The sequence below is a fragment of the Callithrix jacchus genome, chromosome 5 (genome assembly GCF_049354715.1).
Source record: "Callithrix jacchus isolate 240 chromosome 5, calJac240_pri, whole genome shotgun sequence".
Lineage (NCBI taxonomy): Eukaryota > Metazoa > Chordata > Mammalia > Primates > Cebidae > Callithrix > Callithrix jacchus.
In genome coordinates this window covers 83,422,474-83,441,296 of record NC_133506.1, presented here as the reverse complement: position 1 = coordinate 83,441,296, position 18,823 = coordinate 83,422,474, and the positions used below count along the sequence as shown (strand labels likewise).

The 18,823-nt window shown below is 48.8% G+C and overlaps 1 protein-coding gene across 4 annotated transcripts in view; it reads right to left on the bottom strand.

Annotated features, from left to right (window-relative positions):
• Window positions 1-17,257, bottom strand: part of SLC47A1 (solute carrier family 47 member 1) — a 45,752-nt gene extending 28,495 nt beyond the window's left edge. For all 4 annotated transcript variants that reach the window (XM_078373163.1, XM_078373161.1, XM_078373162.1 and 1 more), the window contains exons 1-4: window positions 17,086-17,257; window positions 8,967-9,068; window positions 2,327-2,395; window positions 211-359 (exon numbers count right to left, since the gene is read on the bottom strand). In XM_078373163.1, coding sequence (XP_078229289.1) covers window positions 211-359; window positions 2,327-2,395; window positions 8,967-9,068; window positions 17,086-17,220 — 455 coding nt within the window. In that variant the 5' untranslated portion in view covers window positions 17,221-17,257. The remainder of the gene's footprint in view (window positions 1-210; window positions 360-2,326; window positions 2,396-8,966; window positions 9,069-17,085) is intronic.
• Between the last annotated feature and the right edge of the window lie 1,566 nt (window positions 17,258-18,823).

Here is an 18,823-nt window from a genome sequence, read left to right as displayed (position 1 = left end):
AAAACTCTCAGCCATGCAGGTCACCCAGGAGGGGAGTGGGTACATCTCGGGTGCCAGGTGTGAAAAGTACTAAGACCTAGGAGATGTCAGCCAAGGAGAGGTTAGCACCACTCTGGTGTGCAGCCTTGTCCCTGGCCTTGGCTGCACCCAGACGGGATGAACTTTCTGTGGGAGGGATGCCCATTCCCGCCACAACAGGTCCCATCTTACCTGGACACGCCTGGGTCCTGCCTGAGGAGCAGCAGGATGTGTTGGGTGTTGAGAAAGAGTGCCCAGCAGGGGAAGCAGCAGAGGAGCAGGATGAGCGCGCTTCGCTGCAGGATCACACCCACGTGCTTCAGGTTCTGGCTCCCGTACGTCTGGGGTGCCCACAGCCAAAATGAGCCGATTAGCACAGACCCAGCACCCAGCCATCCCCCAGAAGCCTTCAGTCGTGCCTCATAAAGAAGCAGTTTGGGTTGAGCGCAGTGGCTCATGCCTGAAGTCCTAGCACTCCAGGAGGCCGAGGCGGGCAGATCATGAGGTCAGGAGATGGAGCCCATCCTGGACAATATGATGAAACCCCATCTCTATTAAAAATACAAAAAAACTAGCTGGGCATGGTGGCGCGCCTGTAGTCCCAGCTACTCGGGAGGCTGAGGCAGGAGAATTGCTCGAACCCGGGAAGCAGAGGTTGCAGTGAGCCGAGGTCGCCAGTGCACTCCAACCTGGTGTCTGGTGACGTAGTGAGACTCTGTCTTGAAAAAAAAAATTAGCCGGCCGTGGTGGCAAGTGCCTGTAATTGCAGCTACTCAGGAGGCTGAGGCAGGGGAATCGCTTGTACCCAGCAGTCAGAGGTTGCAGTGAGCCGAGATCCTGCCACTGCACTCCAGCAAGACTCAAAATAAATAAATAAATAAATAGAAAAAGAAAAGAAAACAAAGAAGAAGCAGGTTGACTAAGCAAGGTGGCTCAGGCCTGTAATCCCAGCAGTTTGGGAGGCTGAGACGAGAGGATCACTTGAGGCCAGGAGTTTAAGACAAGCCTGGCCAACATGGCGAAACCCTGTCTCTACTAAAAACACAAAAACTAACCGGGCATGGTGGCACACACCTGTAATCCCAGCTACTTGGGAGTCTGAGGCAAGAAAATTGCTTGAACCCCGGGAGGCAGAGGTTGCAGTGAGCTGAGAACGAGCCATGCCCCTAGAGGCTTTGCCCCAGTGTTTAGGTCAGAGAAAGATGATGTGAAATGTGCTTCTCAAACTCAGCTTCCAGTAGCATCACCAGGGGAACATTTTCAAAACCCCGATGCCAGGGTCTCCCTAATGACATTCTGGACTTAATTCATCCAGGGCAATTCAGAGATCTGTACCTTTTTTTTAAAAAAAAAAATCTATTTAAAACAATTTTTCTTTTTTCAGAGGTAAACAATCTGAAATTCACACTTCATTTGTTTTCAGAGACTGAAAAACTTTTTTTTCAAATTAAGAACAGAAGCCAGGCTGAGCATTGTGTGTCAGGCCTGTAATCCCAGCATTTTGGGAGGCTGAGGCAGGAGGATTGCTTGAGCCCAGGAGTTTGAGACCAGCCTATGCAACATGGCAAAACCCCATCTCAACAAAAAATTAGTTGGGTGTAGTGGTGCATGCCTGTAGTCCCAGCTACTTGAGAGGCTGAGGCAAGAGGATAGCTAGAGCTCAGGAGTTCGAGGCTGCAGTGAGCTCTGGGTGTGCCACTGCAGCCTAGCCTGGGTGACAGAGCAAGACTCTGTCTCCAAACAAAACAAGCCAAATTTTGCACATCTTTTCAAGTTGTGCACATCTCCCCCAGCTCCATGTTCAGTGACATCTCTGATAGGTTGAAATTAACCAGAGAAAATACTTACACACCTGGAATCAGCGAACACAGACAGTCACATGTTTCCCTCCTCTCCCTTTCCCCCAAGACTTCGTTGCTGAACATTTACCAGCCTGCCACTGGGTGGGGACAGGCAAGCTGGGTTTTAACAAGTCTTCCAAGTGATTCTGATGCACGCTCAATTTAGAGAACCACAGAACTATACTAAATTCAAACCAAACACGTGGGGAGCGATAGAGGGGAATTTTACAAATGCCCCGTATTTGTTCAAAATATAGTATAAGACAGTCGTGCAGACAAACACTAGTTCACAAGGCTGAAAGAAACCCAGTGACATTTCAAAGAAAGCAGGCCAGGAGAAGCCGAGTTGCTGGCCGACAGACACCGCAGGTGCTGCTGCTGGGCTCTTGTTGCCAGTGGGGCTCTGCCATCTACACTGGAGAAAAGGTGTCTGAGGTCACTGTGAGCGTGTGGCCACTTTCATTCACCTGGGAGATGAGGGTGTCACAAGCAGAAGATAAGCCAAATCCCACCGAGACACCAGTGACATTGATAACCTGTAAACAAACCCAGAGATGAGTACCTGTAGAGTTAAGGAAAGGAAGACTAAATCTGTGCGTGTTGATCAGAGCCTGCAAAGCTCCTCCTTCAGCATTCACAAGGCAATTTTATCAACTCTGTTAGCTGCCTGGGCCCCCAGTCAGACTGAAGTCATTCTCACAGTTTTAACAAAAATTCTGGGCGGGACTAGAGTATTCATCAGGCTGCACTTTGACCCACCTCCTTATAACTGAAAGTCACATGGCACCAGACACTGACCATATGCATCCCCGTTGTCCCTACAGATGGGATTTCTGGTGTTACAATCACAAGGCTATTGTTTAAGAATTGTTGACCCAGGGCGGTGGCTCATGCCTGTAATCCCTGCACTTTGGGAGGCCAAGGTGGAAGGATCACTTGAACCCAGGAGTTCAAGACCAGCCTAGGCAGCATGATGAAATCTCATCTCTACAAAAAGTACAAAAACCAGCAGGCATGGTGGCATGCTCCTGTAGTCCCAGCTATTTTTGGAGGCTGAGATAGGAGGATCACTTGAACCCAAGAAGCAGAGGTTACAGTGAACCGAGATTACACCACTGTACCAACCAGTTTCAAGACCCCATAAAGGAACCGAATCAGCATGAGAACAGTTTCTTCACCTCCCTGTCGCATGACTTCACGCTACACTCTTCAACCAATAAACAATCACACTTCAGCCCATTCAAAAACCCTTAAAAACCCTAGCCCCAAACTCTTCGAGGGAGACAGATTTGAGGTTTCCTCATTCAGTGGCCTTACAATTAAACCTCTTTCACTGTCGCAACCTGGCATCTTGGCATATTGACTTGCCATGAGCAAGGCGACAAACCTATTATGGCTGTAAGATTTGGCTAGGTTAAAGGACATGCACAAGCTTGGAAGGGGAAGAAAAGTCTAGGCCAGAGGTGATTACCCAGACTTTCTCTTTTTTTTTTTTTTTTTTTTTTTTTTAATTTTTTATTGGATTATAGGTTTTGGGGTACATGAGCAGAGCATGCAAGACAGTTGCGTAGGTACACACATGGCAGTGTGCTTTGCTTTTCTTCTCCCCTTCACCCACATTTGGCATTTCTCCCCAGGCTATCCCTCCCCACCTCCCCCTCCCACTGGCCCTCCCCTTTTCCCCCCAATAGACCCCAGTGTTTAGTACTCCCCTTTCTGTGTCCATGTGTTCTCATTTTTCATCACCCACCTATGAGTGAGAATATGCGGTGTTTCATTTTCTGTTCCTGTGTCAGTTTGCTGAGGATGATGTTCTCCAGATTCATCCATGTCCCTACAAACGACACGAACTCATCATTTCTGATTGCTGCATAATATTCCATGGTGTATATGTGCCACATTTTTCCAATCCAGTCTATTATCAGTGGGCATTTGGGTTGATTCCAGGTCTTTGCTATTGTAAACAGTGCTGCAATGAACATTCGTGTACATGTGTCCTTATAGTAGAACGATTTATAGTCTTTTGGATATATACCCAGTAATGGGATTGCTGGGTCAAATGGAATTTCTATTTCTAAGGCCTTGAGGAATCGCCACACTGTCTTCCACAATGGTTGAACTAATTTACACTCCCACCAACAGTGTAAAAGTGTTCCTTTTTCTCCACATCCTCTCCAGCATCTGTTGTCTCCAGATTTTTTAATGATCGCCATTCTAACTGGCGTGAGATGGTATCTCAATGTGGTTTTGATTTGCATCTCTCTGATGACCAGTGACGATGAGCATTTTTTCATATGATTGTTGGCCTCATATATGTCTTCTTTTGTAAAGTATCTGTTCATATCCTTTGCCCACTTTTGAATGGGCTTGTTTGTTTTTTTCCTGTAAATCTGCTTGAGTTGTTTGTAAATTCTGGATATCAGCCCTTTGTCAGATGGGTAGACTGCGAAAATTTTTTCCCATTCTGTTGGTTGCCGATCCACTCTAGTGACTGTTTCTTTTGCCGTGCAGAAGCTGTGGAGTTTCATTAGGTCCCATTTGTCTATTTTGGCTTTTGTTGCCAATGCTCTTGGTGTTTTGTTCATGAAGTCCTTGCCTACTCCTATGTCCTGGATAGTTTTGCCTAGATTTCCTTCTAGGGTTTTTATGGTGCCAGGTCTTATGTTTAAGTCTTTAATCCATCTGGAGTTAATTTTAGTGTAAGGTGTCAGGAAGGGGTCCAGTTTCTGCTTTCTGCACATGGCTAGCCAGTTTTCCCAACACCATTTGTTAAACATGGAATCCTTGCCCCATTGCTTATTTTTGTCAGGTTTATCAAAGATTGTATAGTTGTATGTATGTTGTGTTGCCTCCGGTGCCTCTGTTTTGTTCCATTGGTCTATATCTCTGTTTTGGTACCAGTACCATGCTGTTTTGATTACTGTAGCCTTGTAGTATAGTTTGAAATCCGGTAGTGTGATGCCCCCCGCTGTGTTCTTTTTGCTTAGAATTGACTTGGCTATGCGGGCTCTCTTTTGGTTCCATATGAAGTTCATGGTGGTTTTTTCCAGTTCTGTGAAGAAAGTCAATGGTAGCTTGATGGGGATAGCGTTGATTCTGTAAATTACTTTGGGCAGTATAGCCATTTTCACAATATTAATTCTTCCTAACCATGAACATGGAATGTTTCTCCATCTGTTTGTGTCCTCTCTGATTTCGTTGAGCAGTGGTTTGTAGTTCTCCTTGAAGAGGTCCCTTACGTTCCTTGTGAGTTGTATTCCAAGGTATTTTATTCTTTTTGTAGCAATTGCGAATGGCAGTTCGCTCTTGATTTGGCTTTCTTTAAGTCTGTTATTGGTGTAGACGAATGCTTGTGATTTTTGCACATTGATTTTATATCCTGAGACTTTGCTGAAGTTGTTTATCAGTTTCAGGAGTTTTTGGGCTGAGGCGATGGGGTCTTCTAGGTATACTATCATGTCGTCTGCAAATAGAGACAATTTGGCTTCCACCTTTCCTATTTGAATACCCTTTATTTCTTTTTCTTGCCTGATTGCTCTGGCTAGAACTTCCAGTACTATATTGAATAGGAGTGGTGAGAGAGGGCATCCTTGTCTAGTACCAGATTTCAAAGGGAATGCTTCCAGTTTTTGCCCATTCAGTATGATATTGGCTGTTGGTTTGTGATAAATAGCTTTTATTACTTTGAGATAGGTTCCATCGATACCGAGTTTATTGAGGGTTTTTAGCATAAAGGGCTGTTGAATTTTGTCAAATGCCTTCTCTGCGTCAATTGAGATAATCATGTGGTTTTTATTTTTGGTTCTGTTTATGTGGTGAATTACGTTGATAGACTTGCGTATGTTGAACCAGCCTTGCATCCCTGGGATGAATCCTACTTGATCATGATGAATAAGTTTTTTGATTTGCTGTTGCAATCGGCTTGCCAATATTTTATTGAAGATTTTTGCATCTATGTTCATCATGGATATTGGCCTGAAGTTTTCTTTTCTCGTTGGGTCTCTGCCGGGTTTTGGTATCAGGATGATGTTGGTCTCATAAAATGATTTGGGAAGGATTCCCTCTTTTTGGATTGTTTGAAATAGTTTTAGAAGGAATGGTACCAGCTCCTCCTTGTGTGTCTGGTAGAATTCGGCTGTGAACCCATCTGGACCTGGGCTTTTTTTGTGAGGTAGGCTCTTAATTGCTGCCTCAACTTCAGACCTTGTTATTGGTCTATTCATAGTTCCAGCTTCCTCCTGGTTTAGGCTTGGGAGGACACAGGAGTCCAGGAATTTATCCATTTCTTCCAGGTTTACTAGTTTATGTGCATAGAGTTGTTTGTAATATTCTCTGATGATGGTTTGAATTTCTGTGGAATCTGTGGTGATTTCCCCTTTATCATTTTTTATTGCATCTATTTGGTTGTTCTCTCTTTTCTTTTTAATCAATCTGGCTAGTGGTCTGTCTATTTTGTTGATCTTTTCAAAAAACCAGCTCTTGGATTTATTGATTTTTTGAAGGGTTTTTCGTGTCTCAATCTCCTTCAGCTCAGCTCTGATCTTAGTAATTTCTTGTCTTCTGCTGGGTTTTGAGTTTTTTTGATCTTGCTCCTCTAGCTCTTTCAATTTTGACGATAGGGTGTCAATTTTGGATCTCTCCATTCTCCTCATATGGGCACTTATTGCTATATACTTTCCTCTAGAGACTGCTTTAAATGTGTCCCAGAGGTTCTGGCACGTTGTGTCTTCATTCTCATTGGTTTCGAAGAACTTCTTTATTTCTGCCTTCATTTCGTTGTTTACCCAGTCAACATTCAAGAGCCAGTTGTTCAGTTTCCATGAAGCTGTGCGGTTCTGGGTTGGTTTCTGAATTCTGAGTTCTAACTTGATTGCACTATGGTCTGAGAGGCTGTTTGTTATGATTTCAGTTGTTTTGCATTTGTTGAGCAGTGCTTTACTTCCAATTATGTGGTCAATTTTAGAGTAGGTGTGATGTGGTGCTGAGAAGAATGTGTATTCTGTGGATTTGGGGTGGAGAGTTCTGTAAATGTCCACCAGGTTTGCTTGCTCCAGGTCTGAGTTCAAGCCCTGGGTATCCTTGTTGATTTTCTGTCTGGTTGATCTGTCTAGTATTGACTTTCTCTTTTTAAAAGTCATTTTGCTCTCCAATTTCAGGGATCAGGGACACTTCTTACTGGAATGCAATGACACAGTAGCGCAGAAGAGTCCACCTACTGGAGACCTAGCATGGCCTGAGTCTGTACCTTGGAAGGCACTGGGAGTGCAGAGGCAGTTGGAAGTCCAGGTTAGTGCCAGAGCCTTTCCAGATATGCTCACCTTCACCAGGGTCAGCAGTAAACCCTGAAGCTTCGGGGAGCCCAGGGCAGTGCCCCAAACCAGGGAGTGGTATCACAGGATGTCTGATGCATACCCCATCTGGAACCTGGTACCTCCACCTGATTCTACAGCAGGGAACCCGTGGGCAACAGCCCAAACCGCACCCAGCCTGGAAGCCCTGACTTTGATAAGTCTTTGGCCACATCCTGTAATTCCTTGGCCAAAGAATATCTGCTGAGGCTTGCTAAGTGCATTTCTGTCTTCCCTTCTATTGCAAATACAATACTTAAAAACAAAATGGGGCGCTGGGCGCAGTGGCTCGCCCTTGTAATCCCAGCACTTTGGAAGGCCGAGGTCTTCCAAAGATCACTTGAGGTCAGGAGTTCTAGAACAGCCTGGCCAACAAGGTGAAAACATATATATATAGAGAGAAACACAAACATTAGCTGGGCAAGGTAGCAGTCACCTGTAATCCCAGCTACTCAGGAGGCTGAGGCAGGGAGAATTGCTTGAACCCAAGAGGTAGAGGTTGCAGTGAGCTGAGATCATGCCACTGTGCTCCAGCCTGGGTGACAGAGCAAGACTCTGAATTAAAAAGACAACAATGGATAATTAAGCCTAGGGTTGTCCATGTTGCCCCCTAAAGCCAAAATAAAATAAGCCATATGTACTCATAGCTAGTTCCACCTACATTTGGTGACTAATTCCCAGCAGTCTTGCATAGTTCACAGGTAGCAAATGTAAATGCCTGGTGAGACCAGGCAGATAAGTGCAAGTGTGTCCCCATCAGGGCCGGAGCAAAGGGGAACATGCATCCACCAAAGAGCCATTGAATCCACTTTTGTAGAAACACCCAAACTAGACAAACCAAACCCTTCAGCCTCACATGGCCAGTTGACAATACCTGGCTGAGATGGATGATATGTCTCTGGTTTTGGGGGTTTGAATCTACAATACGGAGAGGATTTGGAGATCCTCTCAATTTTAAATTTGGACACAAAGATCTAGACTTTCGCCTTCCAGACCCATTTCTAGATTAGGATTCTCAGTAAGACAGACAACTGAGTGGGGGGCATGGGGGGCGTTACTTCCTCCTGAGGAGGTCAGACTTGAACTCCCCTTTTACTGTTCCCTTCCCCAAACTGTGGGACCAAGAGTGGGAATCAGAGCACCATGAATCAGAAATAAGATGATGGCCGGGCACAGTGGCTCATGCCTGTAATCCTAGTACTTTGGGAGGCCAAGGCAGGGGGATTGTTTGCACTCAGGCGTTTGAGACCAGCCTGGACGACATGGTGAAATCCTGACTCTACTAAAAATACAAAAATTAGCCAAGTGTGGTGGTGCACACCTGTAACCCCAGCTACTTGGTAGGCTGAAGCAAGAGAATCGTTTGAACCGGGAGACAGAGGTTGCAGTGAGCTGAGATAACGCCACTGCACTCCAGCCTGGCGACAGAGCAAGACTTCATCTCAAAAATAAATAAATAAATAAAGTAAAACAAAAAACAGAAATGAGATGATGTGGTAGACAGAATAATGCTCCCTAAGATGTTCCCATCCTAATCCCCAGAACCTAGGAATCTTCAAGGTTATACAGCAAAAGGGAATTAAAGTTGCAGCACCTTGATTTTAGCCCATGAAACCCACTCCAGACTTCTGCCCTCCAGCACTGTAAGAGAATAAGTCTGTGAAGGTTTCAGCCATGACATTTTGGTGATTTGTTATAGCAGCAGCAGGAGACAAACACAGACAGCGTTGGTAAACCTGCCAGAAAACCCACCACTTACCGCGATTGCCAGCGTGACCGCGTCCAGCTCCAGCTTGCCCAGGTGGCCACAGAACACGGAGCTTATGAAGCTGATCAGGAACACCATCAGCTGAACCAAGAACTGGGAAGAGAGGGGAATGGGAAGGGAGGTGAGTGCCCACCATCGCAGGAAAGTCTGGGGTCCCAGGGGTGACCCCGACCCGACGACTCCAGTCAGAAGGAAAGAAACCCAGCTTCAGTGAGCCTCTGCCACCCTTCACAGGCAAATGTACAATTTCTGGGGGCTGGGGGTGGGGGGCATCTTGAAATCTCAAAACATTTATTTGCAACCACAGGGTCAGAATCACTTTTTTGAGAACTTCCCAGCCTTTTTGGTTTTTCACTTCAGTTTCTTAAGCCATGGAGCACATTAAGTTTCCTCTGAAATCTGCAGAGGCTGCCTTCTGGGATAACCCCCTTGTTATCCAAGATTCCTAGTATGGACTGGAGAGAATACAGGATCCAACAGCAAGAACCCATTCCAGCCAGGAAGTCCGCAGACAGGAGGAGCCGGAGGGAGCGATGAGATCGTCCACCTGGAGTGCCGGTGGACTCGGGATTCTCAGGGGGAAACAGAAGAGGCCCACCGAGCACTTTGCATTCTAGGAAGCCTCAGATGTGAAGGCAAGTTCTGGAATATTGAGCCATTTCTTCCTCAAAATTCCAGCGGGCAATTCTATGAATTTCTCCACAGCGCTTTCAGTGCACGGTTGGATAACAAGCTTATTTCTGGAGGTTAACATAAAATCACCTCCTGCGCCCCACCCACCAGACCCAGGCAGTCCAGTATCTCTCTTGGGGAAGCCCCTCTCCCCTGGCAGGCTATGTGGCCCAGAAGCGGGGGTTCACATGACCCCTGCTCCCTAGGAGGAGAGACTGGGTGCCTAAGGACTTGCTGCTGCCACTGCTGCCTACATCTACCCCATGGGGCCCTCACTGAAGCTGATGCCCCAGAGTTGGTGATGCTTGCTGCTGGTCCAGCTGCAAGGCCGCCTCTCACCGCCCTCAAGGAGTACAGACTATGCTGTGCTGAGCCCACAGAAAAGTCCCTCTTCCTAGGGCTCCAGTGACTTAGCTTCTAGAGCTGACCTCCACCAGGCTCACACACAGCCCATCTGCCAGCTCTGCAACCACCCCCAAATTCAAGCCCCTGAGCCATGATGGTTCCGATCATCTCCCTCTTTTCTTCCCCAGAATCCACACCTAGGGAGAGACCATTTTCAACTCCTGTGATGGGCCCAGACCTTCAAAGCATGCAAAGCCTGTTCTTAACCGTGTGTATGTGAGTGGGGGAGGGGTAGGGATGGGTAGCAGATGTATCTTTCTTTTATCAACTTCTACATGACCCAGGCACCTCTCTCACTACCACAGAAGCCAAGCGTGAATGTAATCCCCAACAGACCCCGGCTACTGAGCAGGAGGAGCACTTTTGCAATGTCCTGTGTGAGTAATCCAAAATAAGACTGAAGATGGGAATAAAAAGGGGGTGGGGTGGAAGTGTCAATCAAAAAGGCTGACATGAAGAACCAGATGCTGTAGAATCTAAAGCTAGAGCCAGTGGACGTCCCGTAGGCCTGTACCAGCAACAGTGACACATGATTAAGGTTGTCACCACCCTTACAGATGTCCCCTGTGGTTTCATTAGGTTTAGCTTGGTGTCTGTTTCAATTGTGAATTCATGTACCTTTAAAGGCCACAGGGTCCTTTCTATGTGTGAACTCCGCATCACTTCCAAATCTTTTCAGCTTACGGCGCTTTAAGCCTTTGCACATTATCTGTCACAAGCAGTTGTGTTCCCAGAATCTGTCTTCTCCTTCCCCATGGAACATCATGTTTCCACTCCAGGGTTCCCTGCCTCCCTGTGGGCCACCTGTGAGCTGTTTCTCATGGCTTTGTTTGGAAACGTCCTCAGTCTCCCCTACTGCCCAGCCTTTGGAGTCCCTCCCAAATTTTGCCATCACAAATTGCATTGCCCTGAACATCTTTCTCACTTGGGTGAGGGCTGGTCCAAGGGTGAGAATCATTAGATGTCTTGGATACAAAGGGCCAAGAAGTTGAGCTAAGCTAAACTAATCCAGGTGAGATGCACCTTCAGTGTCAATACCAGCAAAAACTTTTTTTGAGAGCCACTGTGGCTCTGCGGGGGTTACGGCAACAACCATGTGCTCCGACTGCCTGTGTCAGGCAGCCTGATGCAGCCAGACCATCCTGAACTTCTGTGCCTGGGATCTCGGTTTGAGTCCAGATTTGCTAAGCTCTTCTCAGATCCTGGTTTCAAGCCCTTTGGGTAAATGCTTGGCCACAGACTGTGAATCATGTACATAAAGGTCATCTGGGAGCTTGTGCCCTGGCCTATCGCAAGACCCAGGAGGCTAGGCCGGGCTCAGTGGCTCACGCTTGAAAGGACTCAGTGGCTTACACCTGTAATCCCAGCACTTTGGGAAGCCAAGGCAGGTGGATCGCCTGAGGTCAAAATTTCAAGACCAGTCTGGCCAACATGGCAAAGCCCCATCTCTACCAAAAATACAAAAAATTAGCTGGGTGCTGTAGTACGTGGCTGTAATCCCAGCTACTTGGGAGGCTGAGGCAGGAGAATCATTTGAACCCTGGAGGCAGAAGTTGCAGTGAACCGAGATTGCACCGCTTCACTCCAGCCTGGGCCACCAATAGAGACTCTGTTTCAAAAAAAACAAAAAAACAACCCAGGATTTTGGTGGGGCTGAGGAATCTTCATTTCAACATATCCCCATGCTCCCTTACACACACCCAAGCTAGGTGCTTGTGCCCTGGCCTATCACATTTTGAGTGTGCTCCAGACCCTCTGGGACTGTGCTGTCACAGAGCGCATTTATGCACCCAGGGAATGAACCAATTCTGAACAAAGGCCTATTCCACTAGCTGTCTCAGCAGCTGCTGTCTGAAGAACAGCCTGAACTGGCAGTGGCTTGGACAGAGCCGAATGGATGACAGGAATTGCCAGAGTAGGCCGGGCACGATGGCTCGTGCCTGCAATTGCAACACTTTGGGAGGCTGAGGCAGGAGGACTGCTTGAGCCCCAGAGTTCGAGACCAGCCCAGGCAACGTTTTGTAGTGACCTCATCTCTACAAAAAAAGTACCGAAAATAGCATGTGTGGTGGCACGCACCTGCGATCCCAGCCACTCAGGAGGCTGACGCAGGAAGGATCACTTGAGCTCAGGAGTTTGAGGCTGCAGTGAGCAGACCCTTCAGACTGACTGTGCTTCCATCCCTTCTTGTCAACTGCGACCCTGCTCAGATTTTGGCCAGACAACAATAAGCAAACTTGGCAGCCAGATAAAAAAACCTTCAGCACCTGGCAGCTTTAGAGGGTTCTCTCCAGGGCAAGGCACCTCCAGACAGCTTCTCCCACTCCCTCCCATGACTGCTGAAAGTTCACTCACCGGAAGGAAGCTGAGAGGTCACCTGCGGTAGCCCCCGCCTTTCTTTTACATGTGAGGAAGCACAGCCTGGGAATTTTCGCAACGAGCCCAGCCACGTGACTCTCAGTCTCAACTCAGATGGTTACTTACCGCCACTGTCTTTGGAGCACAAAGTACATCCAAGCACTGGGGGGACAGGTGTGAGTTAGACACCACTGCTCCACTCCTGCCCTGTGGGACCCACAGTACAGACGGTCCCAACTTAATGATTTTTCAACTTTGCAATGGTGCAAAAGCAATGTACGTTCTGTAGAAACCATACTTGGAATTTGGAATATTGATGTTTTCCTGGGCTAGTGACGTGTAGTCTCAGACTTGCAGTACCGGTCAGGACAGTGGGCCACAGCTCCCCATCAGCCCTGCCGTCATGAGGGCAGGCAGCTGACACTCTGCAGTGGAATGTGTTGCCAGTATTTTTTGGTATTTTGTTTTGTGTTTTCACACATCCCGTCATGACTACAAAACGGCCATCTGTGTCTCCTGCTTCTGGAGAAAAGAAGGCAGCTATGACTCTTGTGATGGAACTCGAGATAATTGGCCAGCATGGGATGGCAAGCCCATCACGGCCATCCACGCAAGTCAGGACTTTCACAATCCATGATCTCATCCTTTCGGTGCACATAACCCCATCATAAGCCAAGGAGCATCTGTAGAGTAGGGAAAGACGTTCAAAATGCAATAAATAACACAGCTCAAGACATGTGCATGATGAGCTGTGGGGTGCAGCAGGGGAGTCAGAGAAGCTTCCTGGGGGAAATGAAGTGGAGCTGAAACCTGCATGATGAACAAGTTAATGTCAGATAGGCAGGGGCAGGAGACTTGTCTGCCGGGGAGGACTTCCCAGGCGGAGGCACTGAAAGGAGGCTGGGTGGAGGATATGGCCAGGAGATGGGGACCAGAGATGAGGCTGGAGGGCTGGCCAGGGCCAGGCCATAGAGGGCCTTACAAGACCAAGGAAATGGTTCTGAGCAGGAGGCACAAGCTCAGATGACCATTTGAAAAGAACTCGTGGCTCCATGTGGTGCATGACAGCGGGGATATAAAAAAGTGGATCCCTCTGAGAGATATTTAAGGAGCTAAAGCCAAAGGCCTTGGTGAGGATGGATTAGAGGAAGAAATGGGGAGTAGAGGCAGTGGGGGCTGGACCCACCCAGCTTTCCTCTTTCCAGCTCCTGCCATCTTTGACTACTTCCTCACAACCATTGAATGGGAGGAGCCACCTTCCCTGAAGGTCTTCTCCTCCTTAGGCCTAGGCCTGTCTGTCTCCAACCAGGCTTCTCCTGCAGAATCTGGTGTTAGTAACTACTTCCTGATCAATATCTTCCCCATTGCCTGCAGGATACAATCCAAAAGGTCAGCCTGCATTTTCTCCGTTGCGCATCCTGAGTAAAGCGCGTCTCTCAGATCCTCCACCTCACTCCCTCAACCTGCCTGCCTGCTCTGATATTTCTGCTCTGCAGCCATAGAAAGCCTGCCAGCTTCTTCCCACACAAGTGGAAACATTTCTTTGAGTTGGAGCCTAGGCTATCCCACCTCTGTTACATCCTGGGCAATGCCTGGGGGTCCGTCTTTGGGGTTATTTTTCAGAAATGTTGCCAGTTTCGATTCCACCAGGCCATGAGAGGCTGTTGACAAAGAGGAGGCACAGCTGGAGTGCCTGAGGCCAGGTGTCTGCACATTCTCTCCCTTGCAAATCCAGGCTTCCTCAAACTTTCTCCAGGATAAAATGGATGGAGCTTTTGAGAAGTAAGCACCATTCAGCTCACACTTTCCTTTGTGCTATGGGTTATTCTCTTTACAAAGACCTCATTTAGGGTGGGGCAGGGTGGCTCACACCTATAATTCCAGCACTTTGGAAGCCCTAGGTGGGCGGATCACGAGGTCAGGAGTTTGAAACCAGCCTGACCAACATGATGAAACCCCATCTCTACTAAAACTACAAAAATTAGCTGGGCGTGGTGGTGGGCACCTGTAATCCCAACTACTCCAGAGGCTGAGGCAGGAGAATTGCTTGAACCCGGGAGGCAGAGGTTGCAGTGAGCTGAGATCACACCACTGAACTGCAGCCTGGACAACAGAGTGAGACTCCATCTCAAAAACAACAAACAACAACAACAACAAAGGCCTCTTTTAAAGCCCAGTGGGAGACCTCAAGGGTCAGGGTTAACTTGAGAGATCTGGAAGCGAGAGGGCAAATGAGAGAGAAAATTACAGCGGGGAGGGGAGAGCCAGACAGGGCATGTTCCTTGTGTTACATTGGAGACTTGGAGAAGACAGTACTGGACAATGAGCATAGGAAAAGAAGGGGGTGCTCTCTCCTTATCCCATGCCCCTTGGGAAACAAAACTTTATAGCAGATGGGATTGGAGATGGGAGACAGACCCAGGGGAGTCCACATACACTTCATGAGAGACTGAACAGGTGGCAAAGCTCTCCACATTTTCACAAAGCAGAGACACACACACAAAGGACTCGAAGGAAAGTTTCTAAATTACCTCTCAGTGGTGAGATTTCAGAGGGTTTTTTTTTCTTTTGTTGGTCTTGGTTTTCTGTATTTTTTCTACAGGGAATAGGCGTGACATCTGTAGTCAACACAATCATATACACATGTATGTACACACAAAGAGAAAAGGCGAGGTCCCTGGCAGGTCAGTCTTGTGGTCATCCGTGGAGACCTGGAGAGGTCCCCCACATCAAGGAGATCAGGCTACTGGGAGGGGTTTCAGAAAGCCGCCCTGTTACTATTATTATTATTATTGCTGTACTATTAAAGCAATAACAGGCTGGGCAAGGTGGCTCATACTTATAATCCCAACTCTTGGGAGGCAGAGGCAGGAGGATCGCTTGAGCCCAGGAATTCAAGATCAGCCTGGGCAACACAGGCAGACCCTATCGCTAACCCCAAATACAAAAATTAGCCAGGCATGATGGCATGTGCCTGTAGTCTCCGCTACTTGGAAAGTTGCAGTGAGCTGTGATCGCACTACTGCACTGCAGCCTGGCTGACAGAGCAAGACCCTGTCTCAAAAATAATAATAATAATAATAATAAAGCAATAAAAGCCTTAGAAAGCCACTTCTCACAGCAGCTCTGTGAAGGAGTGTTGGGACAAGACCCGATTATTATCCCCATTTTACAGATGAATATGCAAAGACCAGAAAAGGTTAAGAGGCTGTTCCAATCCGCACAGCTGCTTCCTGACTTAACCTTCGGAGGTCAAAGCAGGGCATGCAGGCCCAGGTCTTGAGATTCCAAATCATGAGGTTGTTTTGTTTTGTTTTGAGACCAAGTCTTCCTCTGTCATCCAGGCTGGAGTGCAGTGGCATGATCTCAGTTCATTGCAACCTCCACCTCCCAGGTACAAGCGATTTTCAAGCCTCAGCCTCTGGAGTAGCTGGGATACAGGCACCTGCCACCACATTCAGCTGATTTTTGTATTTTTAGTAGAGATGGTGTTTCACCATGTTGGCCAGGATGGTCTTGAACTCCTGACCTCGTGTGATCCACTCGCCTGTGCCTCCCAAAGTGCTGGGATTACAGGCTGAACCACCGCGCCTGGTCCCACATCCAGTTCTTTGCGGTCTGTGAGAAAGCATCGCTGATGGATCTTCATTCCACGGCTTTGACCTCCGCATTTCTCTTGCTGTCCTGCGCACCACAGCAGGTGTCACAATATCCCACACACCACCAAGCCCACTCCAGGGGCGCAGCGGCGCCCCGGCCTGCACAATTGCAGAATCTCAGCCTCAAAGCCAAAAGCTTATTCACGCCTTAAGTGCGCATCGGCTGCTGCTTGTGCAGCGAAGTGGCTCTCCTACGCTTCGGTTTCAAAACCACCAAGCTGGCAGGGGAACGTGGATAGGATTAAATTTTTATGGTTTTTAAAACCACATTACTTTTAGGAGACAAGGCAGAAACAGCCCTAACCTAATGATTAAAAAGAAAAGAATCCCACAGATAAGAACACCTCGGCCCCACAAGAACCACATTAAAACGCCGTTTTTCTCTCACATATATAACGATTGGGGGGAGCAGGTGGAACAGGACGTCTCTGGTCTCCTCCGTAGAGGTTGACTGGATTCCGAAAAAATCGTTTCGCAGCTCTAAGTCTACGACAGACCACGCACCCCCTTCTCCGTGCCTCGGGATTATTTAGATCGCTGAGCTCCCTTAGTTTTTACCGCTACTTTTCAAAGAAACAAATTCCCTCGTGTTTTGAGGTTCATGCAAATTGAGCTTCGTTGGCTGGAATCAGCTCCCAGGGAAGGCACCCGCGGGTCCAACTGCAGCCTGGACCTGACTGAGCCCCGTTGGGTGCAAATATCCCGGCTCCCCGGTGGCTCCAGGCGCAGGAGGTGGGAGTCGCCGGCATCTCCGAGCCAACGTGTGCCCGGGCGCGTGCCAGCCATGCCCGCAGTGCCGCGCGGGGTCCCCAGTCGTGCGGTGCGGAACGGAGGGCGGCCGGGACGCAGGAGGAGGAGCGGGGGTGCCCGACTGGCTCCCGGCAGGATGCTCCCCAGTGCCCGCCCGCAGCCAGCTCACTCTGTCCTCAAACCCCACCAAGCCACCTGCGGCGACGGGAGTCACCAGGCCCCCAGTCCACCGGGACCGGCCTCCCACCGAGGCCACCCCTACTCACCGCTGGGGCCGCTAGGACCAAGAGCGCCCGCAGCTCCTCTCGGAAGTCGGACAGCCGCAGGCGGCGAGGCTCGCGGAGCTCAAGGGTGGTCTCCGGGTCTCCGCGCGCTGGCGCGGGCTCCTCGGGAGCCTCCATGTGCCAGGCGCGCTGCGGCCGGGGAGCGCGGAGGCCTGCTGTAGGGACCGCGTAGCGCAGCCTGCTCTGCAGTCCCCGCCCCTGCCGCCCGCCCAGAGCCCTCCCCGCGCCTGGCAACCTGGGGCCCGACTGAGTGCGCCCCAGGGCGGCAGTCTACTACCTTGGGCGCGCCCCTTGCAGCTCTCTCTGCACCACTGCGGACGCCTGCGGGTGTTGCAAAAACCAAGGAACTCCTGTACTTGGAAGGCAAAGTTTGAAAAAGCTCTGTTGGAAACTAACGGATCGCGCTCCGGCGGCTGGGTCCTCCAAGTCTCGGACGCTAGGGCTCACCCCCGCTCCGCGCCTCTCCTGGGGCTTTCAGGTTCTGAATGCCTTGGCATGGAAGGATCCCGAGGCCTCCAGCCATGACTCGCTTAGCAGCATGCGGGGTATACGGGTTGGGCGCATTTGTTGTGCAGATTGAGTTGGGTACACTCTTTGATACTGGTTTGGATGTTGCATACTCCTCTCCTCTCATCGGTTGTTCCATTAGAGAACTTAGAACCTACCAGGACAGAGCAACATGTTCCCATTTACCAAGTAGCCAGTTGGCACCTATTGGTCGTGTTGGAAGTTTATCCAGTCTGCAATGGGAGGATGAGAGGCTGGGGCTCAGAAGGGCGCAGGGAGCACGCTTGCCTCCCAGAGTCTCAGTTTCCTCATATGCAAAGGTGAAATAACATCTCGTCACCAGCTGTGAAGATTGGGGTTGCCTGGGCAGAGGACCCGAGTCAGTGCCACCTGCCCTCAGCTTGGCACCGGCCATTACCTAGTAAGTGTCAGTTACCAGGACATGAATAATTTTGTAATAATCCAAATTCCTTCTGTTGTAAGTGATCCAATATAAGTAGAGAAAACGGAAAACAAATTCTTTGGCTCACATAATCAGGAAGTTTGGATTCCGGGATTTAAAAACAAGATTATTCATGCTGTCCCTCTCCCTATCTCTGTCCCTCTCTTCCATTCTCCTAGCCCCTTGGGGTTCTTTATATGGTTTCTCTCCCTCCTCTGCAGGCAGCCTTTCTCTTCCTGTGCAGGTGACAGTGGCCTCCGATACCCTCATTCCTATCTTTCATCTGGTACACCAGAAAGTAAGGCCCTACCCTCTTCTCTTCTGGCTCCAAACTAACCAACAAAAAAACTGGGAGAATACCTGATTGGCTCTGCTAGTTTTCTTGCCCACCTCTGAAACAGTCGCCCTGGGTGGGAAAATAGGGTCTTATGCTTGGCTGGCTCTGGACCATGCACCCAGCTTTGTCCCTATGGGGGTGGGTGCTATCTGTGACCAGTCTCATCCCACCAGAACTGCACATACAGAATAGAGAAGTTTCCCGAAAGAACTGAGAGTCTCAACAAATACCCAAGGATATTCGCTAGATCTCTGGTCACTGCTGTTCTTTGGTAGTCCTCTGGAAGTCCTGACTGATGTAATAAGACAGGAAACAGAAATGTAACGTATATTAGGAAAGAAAAGGCAAAGGGATTACTCACAGTAGAAATTGCCAGACTGCACCAGGCACAGTGGCTCACTCCTGTAATCCCAACACTTTGGAAGGCCAAGGCG